The sequence below is a fragment of the Agrilus planipennis genome, unplaced genomic scaffold (assembly GCF_000699045.2).
Source record: "Agrilus planipennis isolate EAB-ADULT unplaced genomic scaffold, Apla_2.0 scaffold306, whole genome shotgun sequence".
Taxonomy (NCBI): Eukaryota; Metazoa; Arthropoda; class Insecta; order Coleoptera; family Buprestidae; genus Agrilus; species Agrilus planipennis.
Genome location: NW_020439162.1, coordinates 273,830 through 286,230, shown reverse-complemented (window position 1 = coordinate 286,230; position 12,401 = coordinate 273,830). Strand labels below are relative to the sequence as shown.

Genomic DNA, 12,401 nt, shown 5'->3' with positions numbered 1-12,401 from the left:
AAAAACAGTAAATAACTAGCACATTTAAAGTGCGCGCCTTTTTTATTTAGTTGTGACTAAACCTGCCGGAGGGCGCGCAAATCGGCGCGTTTCGAGTTGACCATCTATTACCCTTTGTGTATCTATTATCTATGGTTGGTACTGTTCGGTTTGCTTCGTAAGGTTACGGAAAATTAAAATTGAGGTTATCATATCGTATAAAAGTAAATAAATATGAAAATAAATATATAATTCACATTATGGCGAATGCAAAGAGAATTGCCCCAAATATATTGGTAACAGGAACACCAGGAGTTGGAAAATCAACTTTATGCCAAAAGCTTGTAGAATTGACCGGTTTAAGATGGATTGAGATTTCAAAAGTAGCAAAAGAAAATGAATGTATTGAAGAATGGGATCATGAATACCAATGTGGAGTTCTAGACGAAGACAAATTAATGGATGGATTAGAAGATACTATGGCTAATGGTGGAAATATAGTAGATTATCATAGTTGTGAATTTTTTCCAGAACGGTGGTTTGATATAGTATTTGTGCTGCGAGTGGATAATACAATTTTGTATGATAGACTTACGTCGAGAGGTTATATTGGAAGAAAATTGGAAGATAATATAGATTGTGAAATTTTTCAAACAATTTTAGAAGAAGCTCAGTCTTCTTATAAGAAAGAAATAGTTCACGAATTGCAAAACAGAAATCTTGAAGATTTGGAAAATAATCTACAGAGAATATGCCTGTGGCTCCAACAATGGTTTGAATAGTTGTACATATTAATAAAAGTTAATTTATGTATTTACATATTTACACAAGTGAATATTTAAATATTTTTTCCAAATAAATATTTAAAAAATAGTTTCGGTATGTTATATACTATCAGGTAATTAAAAAATTAAAAAGAAGACTCACCACTAATTACCACAAAATTCAGTCTCGCTACATAGATGCCGTTATTTTAATTGAGGAGAGCATACCCAATAACTTCATTCTACAAATTTTAAATCGTTTTTTTTTTTTTTAAATATTGTACAGGGTGGTCACCGTGAGACACCTTGTATACTGTTCTATTCTCTAATCTATGCAGTCGTTGTTCAAAAGATGATACATGTGGATGACTATAAACGAAGTTGTTGAGGTGAGAATTACTAACAATTTCTTATATGGCACTTTGTAATGTTTTATTTTGAAATATTTTGTTTTTAAGGAAATATAAATTGGTAACAATAAATGTCAAATAACTGTCAAATATTTATGTATTTGCCATAAAATAGGAAATTTCAGGTAAAATAAAAGAACAGAATAAAGTAAATTAACATAATATATACCGGCCTAAAGACACATTTTAATGATTTCTTATAAGCCATTACAAATTTTCCAAAAAACCTATTTTTATCAATACATATGACAGTTTAAGTTTGATTTGTGAGGTGCAGTTGCTATAAACAACAAAAATTTAATCAGTATATAACACAAACACTTTTAAAACAAGTTTTTCATTTTAATAAAGCAACTTCCGTTTCCCGTTTCTCTTTGTCCACCAAAAATAACAAAACTCAAACTGGGTGCAAAAGTGGCTTCGTAACAATTTTTGATCCATGTGTCTAATTGTCTGAGAATAGTTTCAGGTTCTTTTTCGAGATCATTTTGGTTTACTTGAAGGTGTGCAATATTCATGGAGGCATTTGGTCCTTTTTCGATACAATCTTGTATCACCGTCTCGTTGCATTCACTTGAGTAAATAGTTACTTTACTTTGATCGTCAACATTGTTGTTGCCTTTGTTCAGAAAGAATTTGTATCTTTTTGCTACATCAGGAAGGGAAATAACCGAGACTGGTTTGTTAGCTCTTGCAATTTGTTTAAAGAAACTCGTTGCAAAATATGGATGACCCAGTTGAGGATGCTTTTGTGCAGACAAACCATTCAAAACAGCATCTCCAAAAAAGATATCATTTTGAAGTTTAAGCTGAACTAATTCTAAAGAAGCTTTACTATCTTCAATTGAACAATGCCCACCCCTTCCTTGTTGTATATGTTGAAATAGAAACTCTCTAGCTAGAAGCTGCAATTTACTTTTCCTAGTTCTGTCTCCAGTTAAATTAAATATTACACTGGAGTCAATGACGTATGGATGCATCATTTTCAAGGCATGAAGGTCATTACCAAGAGATTGTCCCACTAAAATAGCATCTGGTGGTAAAAGGTTCCTGAGGTCTTTTTGAACATCTTGTAATTTCTTTGTCACATTTTTCATCATTTTCGGGGTGATTCCCGAAAATTGCGTTAAATAATCGACTATTCTATTATCAGGTTTAACTAACTCTTCATAAAACACTTTGTGGTCTTCATCGACAATCGAAATTCTAGTTAGTTCTAAATCACCTGTAGTTGTTCTGCACATTTCACAATCAAGTCCAAACATGGGGCTGAATGGTGTGACGTCTTTATATTCATCCTTTGTTAATACATAGCCAGTATATTTTGTTTCCATTAGTCCTTTAATTGGTAAAGGAAAATTTTCTTCTACCATCTGCCAACCTGACAAAAGCAAGTGGGTCCTCGGAAATTTATCAGTAGCTGGAAGGCCGTCCACAGCTTTAGCTGCAAGTTAACATTTTTTTATGAAATACATTAAATGAAATTTTACAGTAATCCAAAATTTCTGATAATCGTTTAGTTAAAATGGAGTTGTAATTATTAAACTGTAAAGTATGTCTTATATACAGGACCCAACCCCAACCCACTGTAGTTCTCTATAACCATTAAAATAAAGATACCAAAATGTTATTTATACTCCCTATACGGAGTTAAATTCTGTACATTTTAAAACTATTATCAAATACGACTAATTTTCGAGTATAAGGGAAGTAGTTATACTAATTTTGTTATTTTAAACACTACCCGTCGTGCGGAAGGCTGGGTATCTTTTGAAGATCTTCCATCTTACACGAAAACAAAAAAAATGACACGCCAGAACACGCACAGGCTTCAGCAGTCCTCCTAGAGAAGGAACACTGCCGTTCAATAAGGCCCGTGAACTAAGTGCAGTAAGTAGTCATTTTGAATGTAAAAGGCAAGCTATCAAAGGAACTCAGAATTCTGACACAAACACACAATACTATCTAATAAATAAAGCTAAAAGACTTATGCATAATTTAGATATCTGGTATTCTGCAGTGGTTCAATTTTGAGCAATTATATTTTATATTATTGTAAAATGCACGACTCATTACTTTTTCCTGACGAATTTGTAATCTAAATAAATTTCAGTATATCTGTTTCTATTATCAGATCTAGTTCAACTAGTTTTTACAGTTCTTGACCGAAATTCGGTCAATTGTGTTATTTAAGTAACAAAAACGGCAATGTATCGGGCGTAAATTGAATTCGAGCATTAACTTTTTTAATTAACCAAAAAAAGATCCTGCAACATACTACTTCGCAATTGATATTACGTATATAGATTAAAAGTTTGAAGGTATTTTGTTTTTGATTATTATTAATAATTAAATTATACTTACAGATGTTTTCATGTAGTGGGAATAAATCTTTTATTTGATCATAAACTTCTCCACTTTTTACAACAGCATCTTCAAGAGTTCCAAATTCAGTTACGTACTTGCGAACTTGTGTTGTTGTTAGTGGAACCATCAACAAATCAGTCACAATATCACCTTTATATGCAAAAGGTGCCACAACTTCTAATTTATGTTGAAAAGAACCACTTAGAAAGGGAAAACAACTTTCATATGCATGATAGTGATAAAGTGATATATTGTCTATGATTAATACATTAGTTTGTTGTATTTTAGGAAATCTTTCCAATTGACACCATCTTGCAGGACTATATGGTGAATGGTGACCCAATAAACAGTATAGTAATAAATGCTGTATATCAGAAACAAATAATGGCATTCTGTCATTGATGTCAACAGATATACATGCACTTTCTCCAGCTTCTCGTAATCGGAAAACTGGGTGATTTCTTAATTTTCTAGTTTTCAACCGAAGCTTAGCTTTAAGCAGTTTGTATTCTTCTCCTTCTAGTAAAGGTTTTCCTGATGGAGTTATGTTTTTATCATTATCATTGTTAATTTCACCAATTGTTTCATCTGTGGTTTCTATGTCATTACAAAACCGTTTTGGACTTGGTTCTGATTCTATAATTGCAGCATTATTTAGAGAATCATTGTCTGTTTTTGATTTTTTATTAAGGTTTGCACGATCAAGTTCATTTAATCTTGAGATTTCCAGAAATGCTGCCATTTTCTTTTTCTTTTTTTCAATGCGTAACGTGCGTTTGGAAGGAGTTGGCTTCATTGTTGAATATCTTCCTCCACTTACTAGATAATGTCTGGAAGTAAATATATTTTAGCGTGATTTTTCCATTAACGTATTACAGTTTAGAAAAGTGATTTTGAGCAATAAAACAGACCATCAAACATAAAATTAAGTTTTTGAAAATAAAATTATCCGATAGCATTGTTACTTTACTTTTGAGGTTAGTTGAATAGCAAAACATTTATCTACAACTCGTTTCTATATTAAATAAGTACCTGCTTCATTTAAACGAAAATGTCAACTCAATAAATAAATAATTAAAAACTAACAACAATTTCCTACATATAACTACACTATCTTATCGAGTAAATTCACATTTATTAGAATGTTAAAAAATAACTTTTGCAAAAATTTCTGCTTCAATATTTTTTAACGGCGGAATCTTTTTCTTCAGGTCGGCCTTTGGAAGTATTATCTCATACAACCATGCATCTTATAAACATCGGATTGAAAATGGATAACGTAATAGATTCTTTCAAGTTCACGAAAAAAAATATTAATCGATACATTACAATTTACTTTTTATTTTTATAATTTATACGTAGAAGATTGCAAAGGTATTTTAGGAAATATTGCCAAAAAAAGTTCATTTTTTGTAATAAGAGGTCACTGCGACTTGAGACAAATATGAATGCCGATTTCAAAAACAATGTAGAAGTTAACTATTTACATAATATACATTCGATTGTGTATTAATTAAGAGATAATATAATAAGCAGTCAACGTTATTCTTAAAATCAGGTTTATATTTAAACCAACAGTAATGTTATTACTATTTATAAATATTTCGAATTCTTACTGAGACAGAAAATAAACAGTAACGTTTCACTATATATTTTGTAAACTTCGACAAATTTCGGGAAATACGCGATCATTTATAAGAGCATACAAGTATAATAATTACTAATTATAGTTACTATTTGTTTTCTTTTTTTTACTTTAGGGGCCACATTTTCGCCCCAACCACGCAACGAGGTTACGACCAGGGTATGAAATGTCGAGCGCGAGCGACACCTAAGTTTACCCCATGTAAGTTTTTAAATTTTTTAATTTACCAAAATTGACATTACCGACATACTAGGCGACATACATTTTACTGAAACGACAACAGATGATGCGACGGCGGTTGCGATTATCGGAGGAATTCCCCAGTAGTTGTGGCGTTATTGAGCAATAGTGAGTAGTTTCACAACTTGTAATATTTTAAAATTTTTGTGAAAAGTACTTTTACCTATCCTGAAAGTAAGTAATATATTAAGTACTTCAATCATGCTTTACAATAAGTAAAGAAAGGATGTTTTCTGCCCAACACAGAAAAACCGTGATGTACAGTCTACACTATTACGGGGTCAAATTAATTTGAAATGTTCTACCTAGATTATACAGTTCCTGCAGGAGTTAAAGGTCAAGATGCCGCTTTCCATTTTCCTGAAGTAACAGCGGTTCCAACGAAAGTGGCAGGTATTGTAATTTGTTGTTGTGAAACTTAAGTTCTAAAAAAAATGTTTTGTAGAACTTCTTCTGGTAGAGGAATAGAAGCAGACGGAATTGCCCCATTAAAAGATGAAAAAGTACTGCATCCAGTGAAAACATATGACGGGAAAAGAAGAATTGTTTCAACTGCAGGTAGTTATGCAGATAACAGTTTCAAATATCCAAAACATATATAATTATTTGTTATAGAAAGTACACTCACAATGGACAATACAGAAGCTAGTATTTCTGCAGTTTCTGAATCGTTAGCACCCCCTGTAGAAGCAGGAAGCAGTACTAAATTAGGTAAAGAACAATTTCTTTGTTCATACAAATATACCTGTATTATTATCTATGTTTTAATTAATTGATGTTTGCTATTTACTCGTATATTGTGCTAATTATATTTATTACTGCATTTATACTTTGTTATTAAATTTGTTAATTTTATTTTTGTTTTTTTTTTCAATTTCCATTTAAAACAAAAAAAAATAAAATTTGGTGTAATTTTGAAATGCGCGCCTTTGGTTACGCTTCATAGTTTGATGTATAGATGGCAGTGAAATTCGAAGTTTTCTTTGCCAATACCATTTATATATATATTCCAAGTATCGTGTACTAATGTGGGGTAAACTTAGATGTCACTACTATCGTCCAAATCTCGAGAGTTTTACATCTATTTACCTAGTCTAGGGTTACGACGCGCTGTTCCTTTTCGACGAGCCCTGTATTTTACTTATGACGATTTGTTTAGTTTCTATGTAAGTTGTAATTAGTTATAATTGTATTCTTTCATTGGAGTTATAATTTTCGTGCAGTAGCGTGTGTTTCTTTGAGTGTATGCTTTTGTTTTAGTATCTAAGAAGTACCTTGTATCAACAGCACACTGCATGCAGAACCATAGTGATGACCCCGAAGAGTTAATCGTTGTAATGGCTTTTATTTGGTGGAAAAGCACGTTACCTGGATTCTATCGCTACTCTATGGGAGCGACTTATCACACTCGCTGGCAGTGTCTTGTCAGGTTTTATGAGTTGTGTGTGAAGCAGGGATTCACCGATGCGATATTATCTATGGCTGCGGTGGTCGAACAGTCTTGTACGCGGCGTGTGGCAGCATTCACAGTTTGTTTGTATCACCTATTATCTATGTTGTATCACTTTGTTTTTAATGGACATGTATGCATTTTTGTTTTTCAAGCTAATTGATTGAGTATAATTTGTTTAATATTTCATTCAACTTTTGTATCATTTTTAGCATTACGTCTTGCTTTGTGTTTGGTATAAGGAAGAATAAATTTACTACTTTGGTTGTAATTGGTATTATTATTAATATAATATATTGTATTTTCATCTTTATTTGTTGTTCATTTGTGTAAAGGTAATTTCGAGTATTTTAGCTGATCAGGTGGCTACAGGAACCAACCGGCTTTGCTACTCCAAGGTAATTTCCTTTGATAAATTTTACTGATTTTTGATTCCTTTAAAAAAAAACAGGGTGGTTTCCGGGTTCTGTTTGCTATCTAGTAACATAGCTAAATTTCGTTTTCTTCAAAGTTATTATTAAAATTAAATAAGAAAAAACGAATAAAACAAATCAGGGAAATTAATGAAACATCTTGCCGCGCCTGGCTAAGAGCCTGCCCCAACAGCACGTCATCTGCAGAAAACACGACGCCTATCCACCATCTACGGAAAACAACAAATCAGCGAACCATCGACCGCGAAGGGCTAAAAAATTTAATCGCCAATGTAGCCTGCACCGCCTTTTTCCTTCCTGCCTCACAGCTGGCTCTTAGGAGGGGACACCTCTCCGACACAGCCTTATTAGGGGACATCCTGGAGTAGCTTTAACCAGTAAAACACCTTTGAGATTTTTCTCTCAAAAACTGAACGACGAGTAGAATCGATACAGCACATATGGTAGATAGTTGCTGACCATGTGTACAGCGATCAATCATTTTGAAAAGAAACCACGGTCTTTACGGAACATAAGCCACAGCGTTCGGACAAGGCGTCTCCATGTCAAGTTAGACATTCTGAATATGTGGTGCGTTTCAACGCTTTGTTCGTACTACTTGTTCGAGCACACCTATTGTATGGACAACGTTGTAGCCATGGTAGCCAACACTTCCTTTAGGATCGACATGGCGGTGCCAACCCCTAACGACAGAGAGGTCATCTCAGTCAGTAGTTTCTGTCCGACGCGTGCACTATCATTGGTAGCCACACAACTATATTAAGAGAGCTCAAAGCTTCTCTCAGTCGTGGACATAAGTCGTGGATTAACTATCTGCCAGTTCAACAACAAAAGTCAACTTCACAATCTACCGTCCTAGCAGGGTACTATCTAATAGCACTATTTAATAGCACCCTGCTCTGGTGGTTAATGTAGTAAGTGTTATAGTTGTTGCGTACTTCCTTTTGCTTCATTCTGAACACAGGTATCCTGTTGTAACAGCTTGTGGCTCGGTGGTAAAACGTCCGATAGTACATCGAATCCCTGGTTCTATTTGCGGCCGATATGACATATACGCTTAGAATCATAAGGTTGTGTTACCTTTTATCTGATATACTATTATTCTTCGTCGGGGTAAAATTATCTTTTATATTCCCTACATCTAAATTTGCAGGTTTAAAAAATTTCACAATTCTACAGTTATTTGGACTACGGACCGTCTCTGAAAAATCTTAAGAGTCTTTTAATGTTTTTAATACACAACACTAGTACTGAGCTCAACCTTTTCTTTTTCATCACCTTTGTCATCAAGCTTTCGATTTTTTTTTTCAGTAATTTCTTCACTGTCCTTCATTGCCCATCCATCAGTAAAACTACCGCATCCATCTCGATCATACATTGTGATTGTGACATTTTATACTTGTTGGTGGAACGACTATTCCACTTTACTATATTATCTTCATCTTCACATATGACAAAGTTAATTTATACGGAATTTGAGCACCAAGTAAACATTTCCTGCGAGTCTTGGACTTCCGGCAAGACCATCGCGGGTCCCAATAGAACCCTCGGTGCTCGTATTCTTTGGCGTGGGGTTAAGATGGGCAACTTGACGATCCCCGAATAAAATGGACACTTGAACATCCTGGATACCGATTGCAAAAGATGTTCAGGTATTGTAATGCTTTCTGTTGTATAATAATATGACCATAAAAAAAATATTTGTGACGTATGGGTATTATATTGGTCTAATATAAACAGGGTGTAACAGTAATAAGTGTGGAGCTTTAGAGGGCGTAAATTGGATGCAATAAACAATGGCATGGCGAGTTCAGCAGCGTGGATAAGGTCAAAAAAATTTTATAATAGATAAACACAACAATTTAGTAGGTACTACACATAATAATTAGAATAAATATAAAAAAAAATAAATATCTGGGTCCCCTGCTTCCTCCTCAAAACCCCTTCGGAAACGAACGATTGGACACTCTGATGCCTTCGTTGCATTCGAGAGATTCTAGCCAATTGCACCTTATGATGAACAAGTAGACTATTCAAAGTATGTAAGAAAATTCTTATGGTTATTAGAAGGCGGCAGAACCTATTGCAAAGATCTAAATTACAGAGAGCATTTTGACTGTTTAGACTGCAACTCGCGCGTCTTCATCAAGAAAGAAGAGATGATTTGACACTTCAAGTGGCATAAGAAACGCGACGAGTCGTTGCAGTCCGCTGGACGACTGCAGTGATTGCTATGCGAATTGTTCCCACAACAAAAAACAATAAATAGATACCTGATTAATTTATAAGAATTTTATTAAGGCAAATTTCTACACCACCATTGAGAGATTGTAAAGACACGTTACCTTTTTTGCAGGTGGATGTAAGTAAGCTTACCAAAAATTCAACAAGTCTCAAAAAATTTCGCACAATACATTTATCGAAAACAGTTCTTGAAATCGCGAAAGATGTACGATTTGCGAATTTGCGTCGCACTAATAGTGATTATTATTATGAAGATAATTCAAAATTCTGTCCCGCGTGAAGCAAATTTGTTTGTAAACAACACCCAAAATAATAGGCAATGCAGTAGTTTTCCTTCGAAATCATCGATACAAATCCACACGCGGCTGAAAATTAGTTTAAAGCAAGGCTTGCACTTGCTGCAAATGATAATGAGTAATAGTAAGGATGGAGTAATTATTCCTTTACATGCCACACTGTTACATGAGAGGAATCAACGTTTCCTGCTATTTCGCGTGTAGTATTTTAGGGGTTGTCTTCTGTGAAGCTTGCTACTTATTTTAGAAACATCCTGTCCCTGTATCCCTTATCTTTCCCAATAATACTTTCTAAGCATGTCTGTTAAAAAATAAATGAATAAAAATAAATAAATTAAGAAAAAGTAATGTGTTAAATAAAATAACTCGAATAAAATAATGCGAAGTGGTCTGTATTTAGTTTTTAGTAATGTGTTAATTAAGGAGGATCTAACTTTGTTAAATAAGTACTTATAGCGAGATATATACTTTTGGGATTGTTAATGGACAAAGTGATAAGGGTTGAATGTGGTTTTAGCAATCATAACGTAATAGAGGTTGTTTTGAATAAGGGTGGAAGGTGTTGGACTTAATGTGGACGAGGATTTAGAGCATCGATATAGACGTTAACTAAGGAGAGGGTATTGGTTAAAAGTAAAGAAGTTGATTGGAGATATTTTGTGAGTTCGACTGGGAATGACAATCCAAGGGGTAATGTATGTTTTTATGTATATGTATAGGATATGTGTAGGGAAGTGAGGTGGTGGTGTGTTGAGTAACCTGAGAGTTGATAATGCGAAAATGGTGTGATGGAAAGAGAGAATGGGGACCCTGTTGAGACAATTTTTTCCTTGGGAGGTGAGATATGATCGAGAAAAGGGGTGAATGTCGAGTGGCAGTGACAAAGGAGATAAGAACGGTGAAAAGGGGCCAACCCCAGGGAATAGAGGTTTCCCACAGAGTATTAAAGGTGGTATGGAAGAGTGCTCGAGTTATGCATGTTTAATGAAAGTGTGAGATAGGGATCTTTCCCTAATGAGTGGAATGAAGTCGTTGTTCTGTTGAAGAGTTAGGAAAGACCACGAATTGATATTGCCTCGTAGTAACTTCCTTGTTTGCTATCGGTGATGGGAAAGGCATTAAAGAGGGTACTGATGAATAGGTTGAATGATAAATTAGAAGAATGAAGGAGTGACGGGCAGTATGGTTGTAGATGCAGCAGGAGTACGTTGGATGTTCGGGTGAAGGTGAACAAGTGGGTAATTCTTGACGGAAATAGGTTCATGGTCGTTTTGTTGACTTTATGAGTACGCTTGACTGGCTGAGGTGGGAATACTTGCAAAGAAAATTGATGAATGTAGATTGAATATGTGCAATGATTAATTTTAGTGACAGGCACGTGAGTATTATGGGAAGGCATGAAGAGATAGGAGTAATGTGGAAAGGTGATATTTTAAGAAGACAGGAAAGATGCAGAATTACATATCAGTCTTTGAAGGATGTGAGATGGGTGACGGGATTTGAATGGCTTGAGTGGACTTTAAGACTTATGTATTTGGTAATCGGGCAAAGCTCGATGAATAATTGTGAATAGTGCGGAAGGAGGGAGGATTGGGACCAAATACTATTGAGATGTGTGGAGCGTAATACATGTTGATAGGTGAAAAGTGGGATGTGAGCAAGAGAATATAAGGGTGTCTGCACGGATGGTCTTTAATGAAAGATAATGGAACAAAAGTAACGTGATAAAGCTTTAAAAAGTAAGAGGATAAACGGGTACGTAAATCATAGAAGAGGAAGAAGTTGATTGTAAAAAAGGATATGGTGAAATTGAGAACTCACAGAAAGATTGGAAGGAAGGCAAACAGAGAAGTTGTTAAAGAAGGTGATTAATGTAGCGATTCAAAGTGTGAATTCCGCTGAACCTAGCGGTTCTGTGGAAAAATCGCCAGGGTTTCGAAAATCACTTACATTTGTAATTGAATTGTTTAATTATTTTGACTGTCAATAATTTCATCGTTATAAATATTATTTTTTTGCCCAAGTCTTGAATTATATTAAACTCTGAGAAATAATTGCTGTCAGGTGCAGACAACGCACTGAAAGCAACAGGTTACAATGTTAATTATATCACATTCATTTGTTTTTGTTGTAATAATTAATAAATTACATCGTCAATATAAACAGGCAAACAGGACAATAAGTCGGATAATGCCTAGTTCCCTCCCATATACCTACTGTTTTTAATTAGGGTTAAAATTTTCGGTATGTCGAATTCCCTCCTAATTATAAGTACATCAATTGCCTCCCATCGGCTAAAACTAATAAAGTTTTTCTAGATGATTGCTTAACTTCCCATGCGTCAAAAATCTTAACTAGAATTGTACAGAGGAGGATGGAAAAAAGGGAGGAAGAACTATTAGGGGAAGATCAATTTGGGTTTAGAAGAAATAGAGGAACGCGGGAGGCCATTCTAGCTTTACGGGTAGCAATAGAGAAAACGATAGAAAAAGGAAAGAGTGCGTACATAGGATTTGTAGATTTAGAGAAAGCTTTTGACAATGTTAAATGGGACAAGATGTTAAATATACTT

The 12,401-nt window shown here is 34.4% G+C and overlaps 2 protein-coding genes and 1 long non-coding RNA gene across 3 annotated transcripts; 2 read left to right on the top strand and 1 right to left on the bottom strand.

Annotated features, from left to right (window-relative positions):
- Positions 1–139: 139 nt before the first annotated feature.
- On the top strand, positions 140–847 carry LOC108742130 (adenylate kinase isoenzyme 6). The gene has a single exon (XM_018477187.2). The coding sequence runs from the start codon at positions 240–242 to the stop codon at positions 759–761; it is 522 nt and encodes a 173-aa protein (XP_018332689.1). The 5' UTR covers positions 140–239; the 3' UTR covers positions 762–847.
- Positions 848–1,297: 450 nt separating this feature from the next.
- On the bottom strand, positions 1,298–3,893 carry LOC108742136 (RNA exonuclease 5; the record flags this gene model as incomplete). The annotated part of the gene is given in 2 exon segments (XM_018477197.1): positions 1,298–2,597; positions 3,518–3,893. Coding segments are annotated over 2 exon segments (1,497 nt in total), but the record flags the coding sequence as incomplete, so codon positions are not given.
- A 1,862-nt stretch (positions 3,894–5,755) lies between these two features.
- LOC112905447 lies at positions 5,756–6,031 on the top strand. Its single transcript, XR_003231799.1, has 3 exons — positions 5,756–5,798; positions 5,851–5,963; positions 6,021–6,031. It is a non-coding gene; the product is annotated as an uncharacterized LOC112905447 (long non-coding RNA).
- Positions 6,032–12,401: the final 6,370 nt, after the last annotated feature.

Bases quoted from the DNA above. Each gene is read 5' to 3' on its own strand.
- LOC108742130 (XM_018477187.2), top strand. From the start codon at position 240: ATGGCGAATGCAAAGAGAATTGCCCCAAATATATTGGTAACAGGAACA.